This window comes from Lolium rigidum, chromosome 7, assembly GCF_022539505.1.
Source record: "Lolium rigidum isolate FL_2022 chromosome 7, APGP_CSIRO_Lrig_0.1, whole genome shotgun sequence".
Classification (NCBI taxonomy): Eukaryota; Viridiplantae; Streptophyta; class Magnoliopsida; order Poales; family Poaceae; genus Lolium; species Lolium rigidum.
Genome location: NC_061514.1, coordinates 678,743 through 701,739, shown reverse-complemented (window position 1 = coordinate 701,739; position 22,997 = coordinate 678,743). Strand labels below are relative to the sequence as shown.

At 43.8% G+C, this 22,997-nt stretch overlaps 2 protein-coding genes across 3 annotated transcripts; both read left to right on the top strand.

Annotated features, from left to right (window-relative positions):
* Positions 1-790: 790 nt before the first annotated feature.
* LOC124674737 lies at positions 791-3,459 on the top strand. 2 transcript variants are annotated; one of them, XM_047210789.1, is made up of 5 exons: positions 791-879; positions 999-1,127; positions 1,609-2,482; positions 2,562-2,717; positions 2,852-3,459. In XM_047210789.1, exons 3-5 carry the CDS (start codon positions 1,796-1,798, stop codon positions 3,299-3,301), a joined length of 1,293 nt encoding a protein of 430 aa, XP_047066745.1. In that variant the 5' UTR covers positions 791-879; positions 999-1,127; positions 1,609-1,795; the 3' UTR covers positions 3,302-3,459. The 2 variants fall into 2 exon arrangements, with proteins under 2 accessions (XP_047066745.1, XP_047066744.1); XM_047210788.1 differs by having other exon boundaries at positions 797-879; positions 1,595-2,482.
* A 10,932-nt stretch (positions 3,460-14,391) lies between these two features.
* Positions 14,392-16,408, top strand: LOC124669983 (cysteine proteinase inhibitor 8-like). The gene is made up of 2 exons (XM_047206507.1): positions 14,392-14,908; positions 16,355-16,408. Exon 1 carries the CDS (start codon positions 14,434-14,436, stop codon positions 14,836-14,838), a length of 405 nt encoding a protein of 134 aa, XP_047062463.1. The 5' UTR covers positions 14,392-14,433; the 3' UTR covers positions 14,839-14,908; positions 16,355-16,408.
* The last annotated feature ends 6,589 nt before the right edge of the window (positions 16,409-22,997 follow it).

Genomic DNA, 22,997 nt, shown 5'->3' with positions numbered 1-22,997 from the left:
TTCTTGCTGGCGGCAGTATATAAGTAGTTTTGATGAAGACAACTTTGCTGGCCTGCTGTTGCTATAGCGGCCGGAGGAGGTCGAGTTGTGCGCTCATGTTGCATTTAAAGTAGTAGCTACACATCGATGCTGCCCATGACGGATGACACATAGACCAAATGTTTGTTTCACAATGGACAAAATACTTCAAAATTTAAAAAGGGTGAAATGTGGCAAAATTTTCACTAAATGAGGTAAAACGGAGAAATTTCTACTAAATGGGGTAATTGTTGTCACGAAAAGAAAACTAGAGAAATTCCATTTTCATATTTTTATTTCCTTTCCATGTTTATGAAAAATTCAAAAAATTCCACTTCATTATTATCCTCTTTTTTTGCGAAGGAACATTATTATCCTTATTAGAACCCACCTTCTACCTTGGGGCGACATAGCCTCGGCGGGGATGGCAACAACGATGCAGGTTTGTCGCTTAGCGTTATGTTCTGGTGTTTGCCGAAACACAATGTCTGATTGTGTCTTGGCCAGATACTATTATACCATTGTAGATAAATGCAGATTTTTTTTTTGAGGGGTTGAACAAATGCAGGTGAATATGAGTCGGAGCCTCGGATGTCGTTCCGGTAACCTACTGGGCTTATGTTTCTAGAGCTATTTGGGCTTTATTTTCCCGATCAAGCTGGACCTGGTCAGGCTGGGCTATTATTGATTGGGCTTGACCGGGATAGGCAAGCTGTACGCCCGCTCAAAAAAAAAAAAGCTGCACGTCGCCTAGTCTCTTCAGTCTCGAGAACAGACGACGGCGTCCGGCCCGAGCGAGAGAAAAGAGGAGCGCCGCCGCCGGCGACCTCAGCCCCCGCCGGCAGCCACCGGAGATTGGAGGTAAGGAAACCCCTTATATTTGCAAAATCTAAGCAGCAGTAGCGCCTTTCCGGCCCGCAATTAAAGCAGCTCCGATCGCGAGCTCTAATCTGAATTCGATCCCCTTCCTTCTCGGTTAGGGTCTGGGCGAAACCCAAGCCGTGTGTATCTTCCCAGTTGATCAGATTTCGGAGGAGACCACGCACTCCGGAGCCATCAACTGCCAGGTTCTTCTCGGGCCTCAGCTGATCTCCGTTGGAGCCATGGGGGTGAGTTCCTTGTCCTTTCTTTCCCTCTAGGTCTTTTTTTTTTCTTTAAAACTTAAATTTTATCAAGTTTGTACATCCTGGACTACATAAATATTGCACTTGTACAACTGTATGAAAATTGCATCTTTGAGACTGAATAAAAAAATGCTCCCTTCATAATTGCAATGTTTTGTCTGGAAAAATACTCCCGCCTTGCCACAATATAGCGCATATAAGATTTTTAAAAAGTCAAAAAAATGTATACCATATGAAAATATAGATAGTGAGGAATCTAATAGTATTGATTTGGTATTCTAAAGTCGATATTTTTTCCTACACACTTGGTCAAACTTTACATCGTTTGAATTTTTTAAATTCTTATACGCACAACATTTTGGCAAGGAGAAAGTATATCAAGTTTGCATCAAAATTGCATCTCTGTGACTAGTGTGAAATCTGAGTCTTATTTGTTCTTATCCCAAACGCAGAAAGACTATAGCAGGCTCAGCGCTTTGCCTGATGACATTCTGCTCAACATTCTTGACCGACTCGGTGTCCTCGACGCCGCAAGAACCAGCATCCTCTCCAGACGGTGGACTCAGCTCGCCGCCAAGCTCTCTCGGCTTATTATAAACGCTCAGGACTTCCTGCCCGAGGGTGTGTCAAACGTCAATGTGTCTGATGATGAGATGTTTCGGGTGAATGCTGCTGCCGCCGAAGCCACAAAGAGCATATTGACGCGCAGAAATCCGGGTGAGCACACCATCCGCGTCCTGTCTACCGCGTTCTACCTGAGAGATGATGTCCCCGTTTCAATTGGACAAGCTGTTGGTCGTGCCGTGGAGACACACTTGGTTGAGACGGCCCAATTCAGCGTTATGACAGGTAAGGTTGGCACTGATGACGTCGATGATGATGAGCTGGTCATCTACGGGAGAGAATTCATGCGGTTCTTTGAGGCCTGTCCAAATGCATTCGGTGGTCTCACTAGCCTCGACATAGAGAACTTGAGGTTTGGTGAATCAGACATATCCAACATCCTCATCACTTGCAAGCGGTTGAAGCATCTGCGTTTGCTCAACTGCGACTCGGGTGATCCCAGCACACTGCAAGTTGAACACTCGCATCTCAGTGAGCTCAGTATCGTCAATTGCCTTCTCGAACAAGTTAAGCTGAACTGGCTCCCTCAACTCACACAGATGACCTTTGATGGTTGGATAAATTACCAAGATCCACTGGTGCTTGGTCATGTCCCATTGCTCGAGACTGTAAGCCTCACAAATATTGGCTATAGTTTTCACAATCTAGTCAAGTTAAGTGAGTTTCTTTGCGGTACCTCTATACGGGATCTGAAGTTGGGATTTAAATCTGAAAAGGTAAGTCAAGATTATCGCTTTGCTAGCTGTGGCTTCACTTATTCCTTGCTCATCTCCATCATGTGTTTGTTCTTTGCAGGTTTGGGTGCAGCCAGAATTACCGACCAAAAGTCTGGCATCTGTGTTCCGCCAACTAAGGTTTGTGAATCTGGTTGATCTTCCTGAAGGGTATGATCTCACCTGGACAATGTTTATTCTTGAAGCTGCGCCCTTACTGAAGGAGCTATACATAACAGTATGTGCTTTACCTAGAGATCTCTCTTTACCACATGGGGCTTAATGTCAGGTTTTGCATGATTTTCTCACCAGATACATGTATCTGCTGAATTGACAAATTATGTTTGCCTTTGTCCTATTTCTGGCATGCAGGTATGGGATCATGCGTGTATAATGGAAACAGATGAGGAGGTGAGGAAAGAAAATTTGTATAGCGAGAACAGGGGTGTAGAGTGGGACTCGGCTGCACCTGATTTCCAGCACCACAATTTGGTCACACTTATCATCTTTGGCTATAAATCTGAAGATTGCATGGTGAGTTATCTCAGACGTGTTATGGCGTCGGCGGTGAATCTAAAGGACGTGTTCCTGTATGGTAAGTTGTTGTGCAATCACTGCCAGGATGAGAAGCCGAGCAGGTTCCCTTGGACTAAAAGACAGAAGATATCATTGAAGAAGAGAGTTACCGCCGGAATCGAGTCGTTTGCCATAATTCGCTCTTGCTCAACATTGAGGGCTGATCATCTAGCAAAGATTGTGCACCCGCAGTGTTGGTTGGATATATCCAGAACAACGTTGCTAAGTCAGCAGCCAGTTGTTTGACATGTTTGTTACTTTGATTAAGAGTTTTTTAAATTATTTCGTTTTGCCCGCTGGTGCTGCTGTTATGTAACCTCTTATACAAAAAGGATCATGGTTATTGTAAGAAGTTATCATGAATTAGAATTCGCTGTAGCGCAGTATGATGATCTCTCTTGTTACCTAGTGCATCTAAGTTAAGTTGCTAAAAAGATGCCAAATTTGGAACCAGAAACAGCAATGTAAAATGAATGCACACGTGAATGAGAACTAGTGAAAGCTATGCACAATGATGAATCATAATCACCAGTACATCGATCGATTGCCTCTTTTGTATCGACGGGAGAGGTCCGTGCTAGTTAATTAGGTGTTGGCTACCATGCGTCTGCGGGCAGGGGATCCTCTTTCTTCTTATTTGTTTCTTATATGTGCAGAAAGTTTATCTAATCTCTTGTTGTACGAAAAAGAAGTTTGTGGCATCGATGGAGTTAGGGTGTACAGAAATGCACCATCAGTCTCACTTCTACCCTTTGCTGATGATTCCCTAATAGTCATGAAAACGGATATGACTAATGCAACTTCCTTGCAGCAAGTTTTGGGTACCTATTGTGCTAATTCGGGCCAATTGGTGAGTTTTGGCAAAGTCAAGCATTCTCGCCCAATACTAATGCTTTGTTGAGGGCAAAAATTTGTGAGGCCTTGCATATTGATACTGAAGCTCTTTCTAATAAATATCTTGGTATGCCGGCTCTTGTGGGAGCAGATAAGAGTGATTGCTTCTTACACTTTATTGAAAGGATTATACAAAGGATAAATGGGTGGAAAGGAAAGATTTTATCTATAGGAGGGAAAGAAATTCTTTTAAAAGTTGTTGCACACACGATACCGGTATATACTATATCGGTGTTTCTTGTTCCTAAAGGAGTTTGCAAGCGAATGATGGACGCCATTGCTCAGTTTTGGTGGGGTGAAGATGAAAATAATAACAAAATGCACTGGCCAGCCTGGTGGAAATTGTGTTATCCCAAAAAAAAAGGTGATATGGGTTTTAGAGATTTTCATTCCTTTAATCTTGCAATGCTTGCAAAACAGGCATGGAGACTCATAACCAATCCTGAATCCATATGTGCATGGGTGGGCGGGTGCTAAGGGCTAAATACTACCCGGATGAAGATATTCTAAAAGCAGGACCATCATCATTCACCTGGCAAAGTATTCTGGCCGGTATTACTACCTTCACACAGGGCTGCGTATGGCAGGTTGGGGATGGACAAAAAAAAATTTGGAATGACCCATGGATTTCCTACATCCCCAAACATGAAAATTATCTCGCCTCGGAATGGTGCTGTTTTTACAAAGGTCTCTGATCTGATTGATCCTCACACTAGAGTGTGGGACGAAAATATATTGAATGCACTGTTATGTACCGTGGATGTGGGACCCATTCTCCAAATCCCATTAAATGATCAAGGTTTTGAGGATTTTTTGGCTTGGGGTTTCACAAAGGTTCGCTCGGGGTATTACAGTGGAAGCATCAATTTGGACCATCAGCAGGCCAACTGGCTTTACCAGGTCAATTTATTCATAACCCGGTCTGGAAGATTTTATGGCGTCTCAAAATCCCTAGCAAGGTAAAAATCTTTATTTGGAGAGCTCTTCATGGCATTCTACCTTTAAAATGCATCCTGGCTAACCGACATATTGGAGACAGTGGTGCTTGCCAAATCTGTAACCAAGGGGCCGAAGATGCGCTTCATCTTCTGTTTATATACATGTGCATTTCTCGGGCCGGGCCGGGCCGACCAAAGCGGTCCGTTATAATTTGACTTACTTTTTGTTGTTAAACATGATTTCATTGACATGGAATTCAAGTATACATTCCGGAAAAACAAATATAATTACTTCTTTTTTCGCTGAAAAGGTGCATATGTATGTACATGATAGAATAATAATCAACATACATGTGATGTGAGGTTTTCTTTTGTTCTCATACATATGCACGTTGGAAAATCTTTGTGATTAAAACGTGATCAAATCTTTTTGGATGTGCTCTTTCTGAAAATAGACATTCTTATTCTCCAAAGATGGTTCCTGCATTTGGAGCATATATAAACCGATACTCTAAATCTAAATATGGATTTAAAATTGGCATTCTTATTCTCCAAATATTTCCCCTAAATTTGGAGCTTATATAAGCTGATACTCCAAATCCAAATATGGATTGGCTATATCTAAAAATAACATTTTTATGCTCCAAAGATTTTCCCTGCATTTGGAGCATATATACACCGAGATGCCCAAAATCCAAATACGGATTTGCTCTATCCAGAAATTAAGAAGTTTTACTCTCCTAAGATTTCCCCTGTATTTGGAGCTTATACACAAATGTTTGTAGATTTTTCTCTATCTGGGAAATGACATTCTTTTTCTCCAAAGATTTTCCCTGCATCTATACACCTATACACAAAATCCAAATATGGCCACAACAGCAGTTATGAATTCTCTGCTATAAAACGGCCTCTACCCTCTTTATTCTCCTCACACATCAAACAACAAAAGCAATGTCTCATAGTTATAGGGGGAGGCTGAAGATGCAGTGGATCATGGACAAGACGAAGCGAAAGAAGGCGATGGATAGGCGCCTGCCCAATGTGCTGAAGAAGGTCCGCGAGATCTCCGTGCTCTGCGACACCCCTGCCTGCCTCGTGGTGTACCTCCCCGGCGAGGACCGGCCCGTGGTTTGGCCGTCGCCCGAGGCAGCCAGGAAGGTTGTGCGCCGGTACAGAGACCTGGATTTCGGGAGGTTCAAGGAAAAGTTGGACGGCCTGGAGATCCTCCAGCAGAGAAACGAGAAGGTGAGAGTGAGGCTGGCCAAAGTCCAGCAGCAGACCCGTAACCAGCAGGTCAAGCTCGTCCTCCACGACTTCCTCGCCGGCTACCGCGAAAACTTCAACGACCTGCCTAATGACTTCCTCGCTGCCACGGCATCGGCGGTGCAGACTAAGCTTGATATCGTCAAAGCGCGCCTCCTACAGCTCCGTTCTGGTCGCGCACCACCCCGTCCTAAACCCGAGGACGGACGTATGGTGGCAACACCTCGGAATGCTGGTCCTACTACATCCATGACTTTGGGCCGTGAGCCACCCTATGGTAGCTACCTCTTCGGGACGCTGGACGCCTCTGACATCGTAGGTGAAGGCAGTGTCCTCCCTACCGCTGAGGAGATGCATGCATGGCTCATGCGGGCTGGGATATTATCTCGGCCGCCGAAGCTGAGCCCGAGCTTTCTTGACCTGTAGAACCGACAGGGCTTCTTCGTCAAGATTTGTTGCGCCGGTCTATTTTTCTGGAGTAAACGTCGTTGCGGACAAGTCTCTTAGATTATGCATGGTTATATTGCTTCCAGCCTTTGAGTGATCCATCATGGTGGTGTAAGGTTCCAAGCTCGCTCTGCATGAACGGCAACAAGATTTCAATTTTTTCTTAGTCTTGCCCTCTTATAATTGTGTCGTCCATTGTATTCAACAATGATTTTATGATGTAATCTTTCCATATCATTAATTAATGGAATTCATTGTTGTCATGTTAGAATATGTGTTGCCTCTATCAAGTGATACCTGATGAGGTTTGGAGCCAAATTAATTATCTGGAGGTCTGGAGGAATGGATCAGTGGAAGAATCAATCACAAATCTTTTGCCGAAGTCATCCATTACCGTGGTTCGCTCATTCGACCAGATTGCAATTATAAATATTAATTCAGATGGTGCAATTCAGCTATCTTTGTGTATTTCTTTGGGACGGGGATAATTGAACGAGAGCGGAGTTCGTTCAGAGGTGCTTCATGCAAGGTTTATGAAGGAGTGGATGATCACGTGATCATTGAAGCTTTGGTGTTGCCTGATGCGGTTTTGTCTGCGACTTCAAGGGGTTTTAGACAAGTGACCTTCCAAGTGGATTGGAATTCTTCTTCCAATCCTATGTCAATGCTCGTACACAACACGTTAAACTTCCTGCGCTGCATTGAAATTATTGATTACTTGCCTAACTTTGTATCTCCTTATATTGTTGAGTGCAAATTTCACATGACAAAATGCAGATGTGGGATAAATGTGAAATAGCAAGGAAAGGAGGGGCCATGCGTTTAGCGAGGACGTGGGTGTAGAGTGGGAAGCATCTGCAAGCACCAGAATCTGGCTGTGCTCAGGGTATTTGAATTTCAATTAGAAGACAAGTTTATGAATTATATCAAAAGTGTCATGGAAGCATTCGTCGATCGCAGTGACATATACATGTATGAGATGACAATGTGTGAGAAATGCAGGTGTAAGACACAAAAGGATAGATACCCGTGGACAAAGAAGCAGGGGATCTAGCTTATCAACAGTTTCAACATGGATGCTCACCCGCTTTTTGGGGATTCACTTTACGAGTTTAAGGACCCAAAGGGTGCGCAAGAGTTATGTGAAGTTGTTGTTTAAGAACTTGAAGATTCATATAGATGTTATCTGAATTTGTGTATGTCCCTTTCTGAGGTTCTTTGAGATGAAAATGAATTCAAAATAACGATATATCCTAAGAACTTGAGCCTGCTTATTAATTATTTATTATCACCGTGTTTTCATGCTATATATGTACTTAGAAGGAGCATCCAAGCATTGCTTGTAGTCCACCCGTCCGGTTGGTTCACGTGCCTTCAGTTTTGCTAGTCATATTTTGGCTTTAGGTTGTCTCAAACCCTCGGGCTGCTATCCTTTTTTTCTTGAGGGAATCACGAGATTTATTAATTCAAAACCGCAGAGTTACGATCAGCCATAAGGTTGTGAACTAAAAAGGCCGGTGTCTCAGCATACCAAGAAACCGACTTCTGTTGTAAACTCACAAGCTTTATTTGTCGTCTATTTGGTGTTAATGGACATGTTTAATAAAGCTATGCCATAGTTTGTTTTTGAAGGAAAAACACTCCCATAGTGGTGTATGGGGGAGCAAATTATGAGTCTTCAAAAAGCAACAATTATCAAGTGGGATATGCAAGGAAAAGGTGTGGTCATGATAGGTTTTCCTTTTACCGGTATCTAGGTGGTCGTCGAGAAGACAGGTTATAGGATAAATAACCACACTATCAAGAGGAGTTTCGGTTGGATAACTTGATCACATTATCTTAGGGAGCTTAATCCTTTGCATATTTACATCCTTTTAATTCTTGTTGTTTATTGGTGTTTCTCTATGTGAGGTTTTTGAGCTTGTTGCTAGATTTTCAATAAGCCCAAGTTCATCGGAAATGGAATAGGTATGTATCTTCTATTGCATTTTCAAGTGTGGACGTTTTTAACGGTTCTTGGGTTGGAGAGGTTTCACTTTTCAAAATGTTTCAAAATATCCCGTGGTGATTCCTAATATTTTTGTTGGGGTTCTATTCGTCGTTATCTTTCCAACAAAAGTGATTTCAGCTTAATTGGAGTTCGAGAACTTTGTGAAAGTTCAGTTCTTTCGAGAAACTGCAGTTTGAGAGGTTATGGCGAAATCGGCGCAGAAACCGACGCCCCGCTGGAATTGTTTGGTGCCACCGGATTGATCTGGATTGCTCTCTTAATGATGACTTGGATGTTGTATTAATTGCCTTAAGGGCCTAGCTTTATAAGTAAACTCAACCCCATAAAAATATATGATCAACTCAAAAATACTTTATTTGAAGTGAGTTGTTTAACGGTAATTGCCAAAAATCATTTTGTTTAAACCATAGTGATATATTGATTTATGTGTGTCTCATGCCACTGGTGTATACCATGGATACTGCTAACAACTCTGCTGGCCTTTAAACGATCTACCAAAAAAGAACTCTCAGGTTTTGGCTATGAGTTGATTAAACATTAGTAATAGTAATGTTATGACGGGTAACTTTTTTAACTCCTCTAACCGCTATGAGAAATCGTTAAACCTCAAAAGGTCACCAATCAACAAGGGTTCAAAGATGATTCACATAAGGTTTAAGAGCACTTGTACGGTCATACCCGCTCGTACGGCTAACGGTACCATGTGTCGGTAGCTTTGTCTTGTCAAACATAGTATAAATTATGAAAGCACCCATGGCATTCAAGAGACACACGAAGAGAAAACACACATTCCACCACCATAGCCAAATCCAATCTACAACGAAGCCCTGTCGCCGACGCCATCGACTTCACCGCCTCATCATCATCATCACCACATCCATCCTCTCTCTCTCTCTCTCTCTATCCCTACTTGTAATATTGATTCATTCACGGTTGGCGATATTTAAAACGACTTATCATTCATATCTTGGAGATGCATAATAGAATGTTTATGATTGTTGATTTAATCATACGTGAGTAGTCACCTAGCCTTGCAATATCTGGTGCATCTATTTTACGTATGGAATATTGTGTAGTACGTTCATCAAGGTCCATTTCTAGTCTCTGATCTTCTTGCCTCGATCTTAAGGTTTGACAGGCACCCAAACCCGCAAAGATCGGTAAAAATATTGTGAGGTTTGAGTACAATAGTGACATGATCCAACGTTGTGTTCAAGTGATAACATTCATGGGTTGGTAGTGTGGCTATCTTCTAGGGAGTAACGGTGACGTCAGTGATCCTAATTCTATTAATTGTCTAATTTATGTTAATACCAAGAGTTTGTGTGCTGCGTAGGAATCCGAGGCGGATAACAGATCCATAAAGACTGTGACATGTATCATTACGGTGTTCTTATGACGCATCACCTACATTATATGAGTATCTTTATTTCAACATATTTACACATGTGAGCTTTATTTTATCGTTGAATCTCATTTACTAATGCACAACTGCATGTGAAACCTTAGGCCCTCGCATATCTCCGAATCACTAATACAAAAACACACAAGAAAAACGTTGACTGGTAAATCAAACACTAGACGAAAACTAGAAGTGTTGTTCGACTGATCTTACACCAAAATCAATCTTTTCGTGGATTCGATAAACCTAGATCTCTGGGGAAAGAATTTCAAGTACTAAAATCTGTAATCTGGGTCGAAGGTATCATGTAGTCAGAGTCATGACTGCACAACACACATATTTAATGTAGTTAGAGTCAGGGAAGAGTATTAGTATCTTTGCTATTTTGTTGTCATGCAATTGCAGTTCACAAAATAAATCCATTTTGATGGAGAGGTAGAGGTATAATGTTGAATAGTGGCAACATCTATGTTTCTGGAAACTCTGCTTTGATAGAGAAATACCCCTTTTTATATGATATTTGCCAGGAAGTGGATATCACTTTAAAGCAATATGCTTAGAATACTTTAATATTCAGTTTCGAAGAAGATTTGCATATTTTTTCTTTAATAGTGGAACTATACATTGTAGGTAAAGCTACAAAGATCCATTTATCTTATAATGGTGATAAAATTGTGTGGAGCTTAAATAAGAACAATATTTCCTCGACCAAATCAGTGTATAATTATCTGGAGAGATTCCTTTGGTCCAAATTATAATGGATTTGGAAAACAAAGATTCCTATTAAGGTTTAGTTGTCCTATAGCAAGATGAAAAATGCAATTTTGACTAGATATGATACGAAAAGGAGAAAGTGTCCTGGCAATCCTAGTTGCTACTTTTGTCATCAGTTGGAAAGGAAGGATCATATGTTGTTCATGTGTTCCTCTGTGAAATTTGTATGGGGTATTATTGTTGTTTTTATTAAAACTCCTACGCTTCTTCGATTTGGCAAACCATGTCTATGTTTTATGTTTTCCGTCCTTGGAAGAATTTTTTTTGTACTTTGCTCATTGTTGCAGTCTGTTGATCTATTTGGACAACAAGAAACAAAGTGACTTTTGAGAAATATAAGTTGAAATCTCTTGTGTCTATTATTTCCACTGTATGCGTAGGGCTTTATAGGAAGGAAGACAAAGAAGCAATCCATACTGGCGTGTGCCAACATATGTAGATAACAAGGGAATGATGAGAAGCGATGCAACAAGATTTTCAGCTTCATTTCCTCTTGCTTGTGTCTTGACGATTACTGAAGGGTGGTGGATGTCCTTTTGCATGTTGCCTAATAAGTACTAGTAGATGGTTGTTTGCTGGTGTAGTCGGTCTTTGATTGTTGAACCGTTGAACTAAGTTGGGTTGTTTTGAGGTAGTAGGTTTTTGCTCCGTAGGGGTGCTCAAGAGAGAGCATTCACATCAGGTTTCCTGCTACTGCACCAACCCGCTCTTCCCTTTTCCCTCTTCCTTGAATTGCTTTGTAATACAATCATTTCCGTTGAGTGTTTAAGGGAAAGCGGTGTGATCCCGGCTGGAAAACAAAACAAATCCACGAAGCGTGTGATCTTGGATGGTGAACAACTTCAAGCTAGATATAGTTAACGTTGAATCCATAATAAACATTTATTACCAAAAGGGAGTCCGAGGAGATGTCTCGTAAATATTCTCATCTAGCTACATCGAATTAGTTTCATGCATTGCTTATGAAGAAAGTGAATGCTCAGGATATTACTTGAATGTAAGTACTTACTTACTCCCTTGAACTAAAGTCACGCTAGTTTCCTTCATCCGGTCCCTCTCAAAGGCCTATGCCTAGGAAACTACTCATACAGATTGAGTAACTTCAAACATGAATCAAATTACGGGCAATTACTCCTATAAATAAGGATACTTGGAAGTATGTTTCATGGATATATTAGTTGCAATTTGTGTGAGAGAGTTATGGAGAAGTTACGACCATGGTAGATGGCTCAACTAGGCCATGCTAGCATGCGTCATGTGTAAGTTGTCTCAGGCTTTCATGAGAGAGGGTGGTGGGGTGGAGGGAGAGGCCGAGGGTGGGGTGGGGGGGAGCACGCGGATAGGGTGAGAGCACAAGTGCGGAGGGAGATAGGGGGAGTGAATGCAGGGGAATAAAATAGATTTGACATGTGAATCAAAAGGGTATACTGGTCGATAAAGATTCCTGTAGCATGTTATTCCCGCAACGAACCCTTCTTACTCTATTTGTAAATTTCTATCCCACCTATCGAGGGATGGAGAGAGTAGTACCTTATGTTATTTTGGCTTGCTATCTTACCCAGCGTCATGCTAGACATTAACATAGAGAAATGCTAGAATTTTGGTAGCACCTAGCCGTGCTTCTTCAGCACTAGCAATGTTGCAAGGGCGTGTACCACTAGCCAAAGGAATGAATAAATTTGGTTGCATGTGTTTTTGCACGGTGGAGAAAGTATGTTACTTCCATACATAGAGTTGATGCAATATAAACCAATCTGAAATTCTTTATATCTGAGACGACTCTGTAGCGGCTGACCATGCCTGCAATTAGCATATCTTCTAGAACGGTGACCACGAGGGCCCAATATCCCCCCTCTCGCGTGCCTTAATGCTCTCAAGCATAATAAATCACCCTTGTCTTCTCTTACTCAGCATGGCCATGGCCGATCCGCTCACTCCTCTTATATATCTCCATGCACATCCCTAAACAAAGCGAAATGTGGGGCTGATGTGATTGGCCACGCTGGCATCAGGACCAAGTTAGCGGCAGGGCCGCCACGGCTAGCCGCAACAACATGAACCCTAGTGAGGAAGATACTTAGGGTTGGAAAGGTGCATGTCACTAGCGATAGACTTAGGGGTGGGTGTGAAGGTCACCGGTGTCGGAGACGATGTATACATAGTCCCGGGGTGGAGGCGGTGCTCAAGGCAGAGCATGGAGGCAAGGAATGCAGCAAGGTCAAGAGTCGTCGGGCAGTTCATAATCTTTAGAGGAGATACGAGACGGAGGTGTCAGTTTTGTCATCTTATGTGTCCTAATTTACCACAAGTGTCACGGTGCGCTCATTAAGCTTTGTAGCAACATCCATCACATGTAACCACAAAAGCATTAACCTTGAGCATCCGTAGATCGAAGCAATGTATGTCTGGTTGAAGGAGAACATGAGGGAAAATACGCAATGTAACCATACTCCTCACCCGACAATTACACCTTTGTCGTCACGCATTGACGAGGTAGTTAAAATAACAAGCACACCCAAAAGTGTATCCTACTTAAATAAATTAACACTAAAGCATGTAGATATGGTTATTACCTAATATTAATTGGAAAATACCTATACTCTTCCTGAGCGACACACGTAAATCGCGCATGGCTGGAGGAAATGATGCGGCGTAAAGGAGACCCCACCTGGTATCTTATATCCTCCCAAACTCTCCCCTCCATTCGTTCTCTTTTTTTGTTTTCTCTTCCCTACTTGTGCTCTTGCCATCTCTCTCACTGGGCACGCCACCGCCAACCATACCATGCTGCCCACCAACTAACGTCTTGCTGTCGTTCCCCTCCAGCTAGTTGTTGCCCCTTTCATCGCTCGTTTGACGGCGCCTCCCGCGGCGATTTGCTCTTGTGCGGGAATCAGCGACGATGACACGGTGGCGCCACGAGAGGACCGCAGAGCTCCTGCAAGGGGGCGACAACCGCAGTTGCAGGCACATGGGCCAACAGTCGTGAAGGTGCAGAGGGTAGTCGGAGAAACTTCAATTAGCATCCATGTGTTCATGCGAGGATAAGTGGCTACTGAAAGGGAACGCTGCCAGGGTGGTGGCAAGGTGCTGCTACGGCATGGCGGGGCTGGATGCTCCTATCCGCGGGGGGGGGGGGCATCATTGTTGCTAGCCAGAGTCGAGACTCCGGTGGTGATGCCAACGTTTGTGCGCGATGTGTCGACAGAGGTCTCGCCGGAGTTACAGCCACATGCGGTGGACAAGCATCGGATCATTAGGTCGGTGGTGGGATTTAACGCAGGTGCGCATGTAGCTGCTCGGGTGGTCCCGTTTTTACATCACCTGTAGGCTTCCAATTGGACGGCGGAGCTTTTTTTGCCTCGATCCTCTCGAGAACGCTCAGCACCGTCCATATTAACTTACAGCTGTACTCCATTTAATCTCTTTAATTATGGATACATGGATACAAATAATCTCCTTAAATGCACTACCAAAAGATCTACTAGAACTAATGTAGATATATGATACAATTAATAGTATCTTTAAATGCACTGTCCAAGAAAATCTCTATAAATGGTCCACAGTCAGTCCCCAGTCTCATCACACCATCTGACATTTTCCAAACCCAATCGACTTGAAGGCAGGATCTAGCCGCGGCCTGGTAACCATGACAAGGATGAGCACCCTACTCTTTCTCCTCGTCGCCGGCGCAGCCGTCCTTCATGCCGCTGCCGCGCTCGATGCAACCGTCCCTGACGCCGCTGCTGCTGCCGCGCCCAGTGCAGCGCTTGACGGGAAGTGGAAACCGATCATCAACATCACCGACCCGCACGTCCAGGACCTCGGCCGGTGGGCTGTGGTGAAGCACACGTGGGTGTACAACGACGGGCTCAGGTTCAGCAAGGTGGTGAGCGGCGAGATGCAGATCGTTGCCGTCGGCATAAACTACCGGCTCGACGTCGACGCGCTGAGGATGAACGACGCGCACGCCATGTATAAGGTGGAAATGTTCGAGCAGGACTGGCCGACGGTCACCACCCGAAAGCTTGGATCCTTGGTCCCGGCCAAGTGAGCCGTCGACGTTGAGTGTTTTTTTGTGTGTTGTTGTTGTAATAAGACTTTGGAAGTTTGAGCAATATATGGTCCTGAGCAACTGGCTGCTCCAGTACCGTCCAGCCCCCAGCCTCCCGTACCCCCAGCCTCCCAGCCCTAGCCGCCACCGCCGCTGCCGGTAGCGCCGCCGGGGCAAAGACCCACCGGGCGTGGCGGCGGCGGGGGCCCTTCCTCGTCGACGCATGGTGGACGGCAGCCGGATCTCTCTCCCTCGAGCATGGCGGACGCGCGGATGGGATGGGCGGCGGCGGCCTGCGCTGCGTCCCCTTCTCCCGTCGGCTCTCCCCTGGTGGATCGGCCGGCGCGGTTGGGATGGGCGGCGGCGGCCTGCCTGCGCCCTCCTCCCGTCGGCTCTCCGCAGCACTCCGGCAGGGGCTGGTGGTGGGCGGCGGCCAGGCCCATGGCCTGCGCCATTTTCCCCCCGCCTCTCGCCGGTGAGTGGAGGCGATCTCGGGCTTCACCCGCGACACGAGGTCGCCCGGGGCAGCAGCCTTGGGTACGACGGTGGAGGTGGCCCTCTTCTTCGCTGGAGAGGGTCGGCCTGCGGTTGGTGGTGGTGGATCTATCGATCTATCACCGCGTTCCGGCGGCGAGATGGAGATGCATGGAAGCCGGCGACGGAGTCGCCGGTGGAGGGTTGGAGTGGCCAGCCCGGGATGGTCGCCGACGTGGGGGTCCGACCTGAATAAAGGCGGTGGTCCTAGGGTCTCTCTTGCGTGAAGAGGAATACCTACCGGAGGCCTGGACTCGTGATCTAGCCGGAGTGTTGAGTTCCGGAAGGCTCCGCCGGCGAATGTAACAGTGTTTTTTGCCTGGAGTTTGCTGGATCGGTGGTATTCGGTCGTGCGCACCCATGCTTTTATTCCGACCGATTGGTTCTGGAGGGAGCGGCGCGAAGCTCTTTTTCCGTGTTGACATTAAGTGACTATGGATCCATGATGAAAGTCGGAAGAAGAGAAGTTCATGAAGGCCGGAGGGAGGACTAGCTAAGGGAGGTTCAAGTCTCCGCGCTGTTGAGGGACTTGCTTGGTGTTCCGGGCTTCACGGCAGCGGTATGAAAGTGGGAGCGACAACACGAGGTGAAGTTCGAGTCCTACCTTTCGGGGTGAAAACCCAAGGTCTGACCTTAACTGGTTGTGCACGACAATGACCTTGTTGGAGGCATTGTTTTGAGAGCGGGGACTATCTTCAGGGTGAAAACCTAAGATCGTTGATCGGGCGACGACAGTGTTAGAGCACTGTTCCCTTCTTGGAGGCGTCGTTTTTGGAGAGTCTGTATTTCAGGTGTTGTTTTGGCGGTGGATGTATTGCTGTTGTTAGACCCGAGATACTGTAGCGGGACTCTTGTTTCTTAGTTTTCTTTTCCTTTTTTTGGCTGTGTGCATCCGTAGTGCCATTAGGGTGGTGCGTTGTTGCAGAGGCTGGGTGTAATTGGTATCTTTTTGATATTAATATATTCCCTTTATCGAAAAATGGTCCTGAGCAACTCCTGCTCGCGCGGGGGCAAAATGTTTCTCATGATCTTTCTACTGTTGTAGGCCTCCGGTCGAGATCTTAATCGATCCCCTCCCGTCAAGATTTAGAAGTTTCTTCACCTGATCTTGTGCTTAAGATGAAACAGGACTACATGAGAGAGATCTTTGTGTTCATCGATCCGCAAGTCAATAAAATGATCCCTAAATGTTCATGTTGATTGCTGCGTTCATGCTGCCATTGCCGGTGTGCCGAATCCGGCGAGATCCCAAGGCCAGGGTAACTACTACGCACAGAATCAGTTTTGCATCAGCAACGAACCACCGCCTCCGTTATTTTAATGTAAGGCAACTATCAAAATATTTTGCCAATAGGCAAAATTGTTGGTGTTTTCCTCGTATAATGTCCAGCTCAAGCAGAACCGATAGACAATAATTAGCCCAACCCAACCAACCTTGCATGCGAGGTGTCCAGCTCAACCGCATTTGTTAACCTCGCAAAAATAAAGCAAACATCGACTAGTCTAAATTTTGATTTTGATACCTGTAATTTGAGTTTGTGGCCTAGCAGTGTGTTCAAAATAGTTTAGCTTTTATGATTGATGGGTAGCATGACGATGGTGGTCGATGGGTCACTCCATTTGGATGATTAAGAAGTCTTTCGATCGATCTGTTCGGTGCATTTGAGGAGTATCTTTGTTTGTGCTCTGCCATGCAGTGAAAAGAATATCTTACTGCCATGACGGAGGATCAAAGCAAGTATGCATCAATCAATAATTGACATAAAATTATTATCGAAAATAACTTTGTACACGCAATTATGGGTGAGGAAGTAATCTCTACCGTTGAGAGCAGCAGGTTGCTTTGAGATCTGGAGAAAGTATCAACTATTGAAAGTTCTAAAATATTGATGTGACTAGGAGTCATGCCATAAAGTGACTGTTGGTCGACTGGAAATGTCACTGTGGCGCATGGGCGGACCTACAGGGTGGGCTGGGTGGGCCGTGGCCCACCCCAAATTTTGTGAGATTTTTTACTACCCTTAATTTCTGAACCACGTGACGTGAAACGGAGAAAGGCATCCAGGTCCAGGACGAACTCGTGGTCGATCCCCTCCTGGCCTCCTCCGCTCGACCGCTCCAGCCTCTAGACCAGACGGCACGACCGGCGGTCGATCTCCCTGCCGGCGGACGGCCGATGGGCCACAGCGGTCGATCCCCGCCCCTTCTCCTTGCCAGCTCGCGCGGTCAGGTCGCTCCCCGTCCTTTCTCCTCGCCGTCGCCGGACGGCCCGGACCCTCGCCGTCTTCGCCAACCTCCTCCCGGGCGGGCTGATACGTCTCCGACGTATCGATAATTTCTTATGTTCCATGTCACATTATTGATGATATCTACATGTTTTATGCATACTTTATGTCATTATTATGCTTTTTCCGGAACTAACCTATTGACGAGATGCCGAAGGGCCCGTTCCTGTTTTCTGTTGTTTTTGGTTTCAGAAATCCTAGTAAGGAAATATTCTCGGAATCGGACGAAATCAACGCCCAGGGTCCTATTTTTCCACGAAACTTCCAGAAGTCCGAAGGGGAAACGAAGTGGGGCCACGAGGTGGGGACACAGTAGGGCGGCGCGGCCCAAGCCCTGGCCGCGCCGGCCTAGTGTGTGGCCCCACCAGGACTCCACCGACCTTGCCCTTCCGCCTACTTAAAGTCTCCGTCGCGAAAACCCTACCACGTTCGACGAAACCAGAGAAAACCTTCCAGAGCCGCCGCCATCGCGAAGCCAAGATCTGGGGGACAGGAGTCTCTGTTCCGGCACGCCGCCGGGACGGGGAAGTGCCCCCGGAAGGCTTCTCCATCGACACCACCGCCATCTTCATCAACGCTGCTGTCTCCCATGAGGAGGGAGTAGTTCTCCATCGAGGCTCGGGGCTGTACCGGTAGCTATGTGGTTAATCTCTCTCCTATGTACTTCAATACAATAATCTCATGAGCTGCCTTACATGATTGAGATTCATATGATGATGCTTGTAATCTAGATGTCATTATGCTAGTCAAGTGGGTTTTACTTATGTGATCTCCGGAGACTCCTTGTCTCACGTGTGTAAAGGTGACAGTGTGTGCACCGTGTGAGTCTCTTAGGCTATATTTCACATAATACTTATTCACTGTTATGAATGGCATAGTGAAGTGCTTATTTATATCTCTTTATGATTGCAATGTGTTTTGTATCACAATTTATCTGTGTGCTACTCTAGTGATGTTATTAAAGTAGTTTATTCCTCCTGCACGGTGTAATTGTGACAGTGTGTGCATCGTGTAGTACTTGGCGTAGGCTATGATTGTGATCTCTTGTAGATTATGAAGTTAACTATTGCTATGATAGTATTGATGTGATCTATTCCTCCTTTCGTAGTGTGAAGGTGACAGTGTGCATGCTATGTTAGTACTTGGTTTGGTTATGTTGATCTGTCATGCACTCTAAGGTTATTTAAATATGAACATTGAATATTGTGGAGCTTGTTAACTCCGGCATTGAGGGTTCGTGTAATCCTACACGGTTAGTGGTGTTCATCATCCAACAAGAGGGTGTAGAGTCTAGCATCTATCTATTTATTCTGTTATGTGATCAATGTTGAGAGTGTCCACTAGTGAAAGTATGATCCCTAGGCCTTGTTCCTAAATATCGCTATCGCTGCTTGTTTACTTGTTTTACTGCATCTTTACTTCTGCAATATTACTACCATCAACTGCACGCCAGACAAGCACTTTTACGGCGTCGTTACTACTGCTCATATTCATTCATACCACTTGTATTTCACTATCTCTTCGCCGAACTAGTGCACCTATTAGGTGTGTTGGGGACACAAGAGACTTCTTGCTTTGTGGTTGCGGGGTTGCATGAGAGGGATATCTTTGACCTCTTCCTCCCCGAGTTCGATAAACCTTGGGTGATCCACTTAAGGGAAACTTGCTGCTGTTCTACAAACCTCTGCTCTTGGAGGCCCAACACTGTCTACAAGAATAGAAGCACCCGTAGACATCAAGCACTTTTATGGCGCCGTTGCCGGGGAGGAAAGGTAAACGGCACTCACACACCGGACCCCGGCAACTAAGCACTTTTCTGGCGCCGTTGCCGGGGAGGAATGGTAAAAGGCTCTCATACTCCGGTCCCAGGTAAAGTACTTTTCTGGCGCCGTTGTTTGTGTGCTCGAAGCTATTTCCTTTAGATCCTGCAATTGCATCTTTTTGTTTCTTGTTTACACTAGTTAGGCATAATGGACAACAATGAGCTTCTTATTCTATTTCCTGATTTAAGACATGGATGTTTTGATGCGAAAATTAAAAAACCTATGGAACATATTAGTATGAACGCTTTGAACACCATTGTTGCTAATGATATGGAAAATTCTAAGCTTGGGGAAGCTGGCTTTGATGAGCATGATATTTTTAGTCCCCCAAGCATTGAGGAGAAAATTTACTTTGATGATACTTTGCCTCCTATTTATGATGATTATAATGATATTGGTCTTTTAGTACCGCTCTGTTATGGAGGATAAATTTGATTATGATTACAATATGCCTCCTATATTTGATGATGAGAATAATAATGATAGCTACTTTGTTGAATTTGCTCCCACTACAACTAATAAAATTGATTATGCCTATGTGGAGAGTAATAATTTTATGCATGAGACTCATGATAAGAATGCTTTATGTGATAGTTATATTGTTGAGTTTGCTCATGTTGCTACTGAAAGTTATTATGAGAGAGGAAAATATGGTTGTAGAAATTTCATGTTACTAAAACACCTCTCTATGTGCTGAAATTTTTGAAGCTACACTTGTTCTATCTTCCTATGCTTGTTACTTTTTTCTTCATGAACTTGTTTATTTACAAGATTCCTATGCATAGGAAGCATGTTAGACTTAAATTTGTTTTGAATTTTCCTCTTGATGCTCTCTTTTGCTTCAACTACTATTTCTTGCGAGTGCATCATTAAAACTGCTGAGCCCATCTTAATGGCTATAAAGAAAGAACTTCTTGGGAGATAACCCATGTGTTTATTTTGTTACAGTACCTTCATTTTGTATTTGTGTCTTGGAAGTTGTTACTACTGTAGCAACCTCTCCTTATCTTAGTTTTGTTGCATTGTTGTGCCAAGTAAAGTCTTTGATAGTAAGGTACATACTAGATTTGGATTACTGCGCAGAAACAGATTTCTTTGCTGTCACGAATCTGGGCCTAATTCTCTGTAGGTAACTCAGAAAATTATTCCAATGTACGTGAGTGATCCTCAGATATGTACGCAACTTTCATTCAATTTGAGCATTTTCATTTGAGCAAGTCTGGTGCCTTAATAAAATTCGTCTTTACGGACTGTTCTGTTTTGACAGATTCTGCATTTTATTTCGCATTGCCTCTTTTGTTATGTGGGATGGATTCCTTTGTTCCATTGACTTCCAGTAGCTTTGGGCAATGTCCAGAAGTGTTAAGAATGATTGTGTCACCTCTGAACATGTGAATTTTTATTATGCACTAACCCATCTAATGAGTTTGTTTCGAGTTTGGTGTGGAGAAAGTTTTCAAGGGTCAAGAGAGGAGGATGATATACTACGATCAAGGAGAGTGAAAGCTCTAAGCTTGGGGATGCCCCGGTGGTTCATACCTGCATATTTCAAGAAGACTCAAGCATCTAAGCTTGGGGATGCCCAAGGCATCCCTTCTTCATCGACAAATTATCAGGTTCCTTCTCTTGAAACTATATTTTTATTCGGTCACATCTTATGTACTTTACTTGGAGCGTCTGTTTGTTTTTGTTTTTGTTTTTGTTTGAATAAATGCTTGTGTGGGAGAGAGACACGCTCCGCTGGTTCATATGAACACATGTGTTCTTAGCTTTTAATGTTCATGGCGAAGGTTGAAACCGCTTCGTTAATTGTTATATGGTTGGAAACGGGAAATGCTACATGTAGTAATTGATAAAATGTCTTGGGTAATTTGATACTTGGCAATTGTTGTGCTCATGTTTAAGCTCTTGCATCATATACTTTGCACCTATTAATGAAGAAATACAAAGAGCTTGCTAAAATTTGGTTTGCATTATTGGTCTCTCTAAAGTCTAGATAATTTCTAGTAAAGAGTTTGAACAACAAGGAAGACGGTGTAGAGTCTTATAATGTTTACAATATGTCTTTTATGTGAGTTTTGCTGCACCGGTTCATCCTTGTGTTTGTTTAAAATAACCTTGCTAGCCTAAACCTTGTATCGAGAGGGAATACTTCTCATGCATCCAAAATCCTTGAGCCAACCACTATGCCATTTGTGTCCACCATACCTACCTACTACATGGTATTTCTCCGCCATTCCAAAGTAAATTGCTTGAGTGCTACCTTTAAATTTCCATCATTCGCCTTTGCAATATATAGCTCATGGGACAAATAGCTTAAAAACTATTGTGGTATTGAATATGTACTTATGCACTTTATCTCTTATTAAGTTGCTTGTTGTGCGATAACCATGTTTCTGGGGACGCCATCAACACTTTGTTGAATATCATGTGAGTTGCTATGCATGTCCGTCTTGTCTGAAGTAAGGGAGATTTACCACTCATTAAATGGTTAGAGCATGCATAATGTTAGAGAAGAACATTGGGCCGCTTACTAAAGCCATGAATCATGGTGGAAGTTTCAGTTTTGGACATATATCCTCAATCTCATATGAGAACATTAATTGTTGCTACATGCTTATGCATTAAAGAGGAGTCCATTATCTGTTGTCTATGTTGTCCCGGTATGGATGTCTAAGTTGAGAATAATCAAAAGCGAGAAATCCAAATGCGAGCTTTCTCCTTAGACCTTTGTATAGGCGGCATAGAGGTACCCCTTTGTGACACTTGGTTAAAACGTGTGTATTGCGATGATAATCCTGGTAATCCGAGCTAATTAGGACAAGGTGCGGGCACTACTAGTATACTATGCATGAGGCTTGCAACTTGTAAGATATAATTTACATGATACATATGCTTTATTACTACCGTTGACAAAATTGTTTCATGTTTTCAAAATAAAAGCTCTAGCACAAATATAGCAATCGATGCTTTCCTCTTTGAAGGACCTTTCTTTTACTTTTATGTTGAGTCGGTTCACCTATTTCTCTCCACCTCAAGAAGCAAACACTTGTGTGAACTGTGCATTGATTCCTACATACTTGCGTATTGCACTTGTTATATTACTTTACATAGACACTATCCATGAGATATACATGTTATAAGTTGAAAGCAACCGCTGAAACTTAATCCTCCTTTGTGTTGCTTCAATACCTTTACTTTGATTTATTGATTTATGAGTTAACTCTTATGCAAGACTTATTGATGCTTGTCTTGAAAGTACTATTCATGAAAAGTCTTTGCTTTATGATTCATTTGTTTACTCATGTCATTACCATTGTTTTGATCGCTGCATTCATTACATATGCTTACAATAGTATGATCAAGGTTATGATGGCATGTCACTCCGGAAATTATCTTTGTTATCGTTTACTCGCTCGGGACGAGCAGGAACTAAGCTTGGGGATGCTGATACGTCTCCGACGTATCGATAATTTCTTATGTTCCATGCCACATTATTGATGATATCTACATGTTT

Coding starts and splice junctions, on each gene's coding strand:
- LOC124674737 (XM_047210788.1), top strand. Junction 2,483..2,561: donor TGGGATTTAAATCTGAAAAG/GTAAGTCAAGAT, acceptor TGTTCTTTGCAG/GTTTGGGTGCAGCCAGAATT. Junction 2,718..2,851: donor TGAAGGAGCTATACATAACA/GTATGTGCTTTA, acceptor TCTGGCATGCAG/GTATGGGATCATGCGTGTAT.
- LOC124669983 (XM_047206507.1), top strand. CDS start 14,434: ATGACAAGGATGAGCACCCTACTCTTTCTCCTCGTCGCCGGCGCAGCC.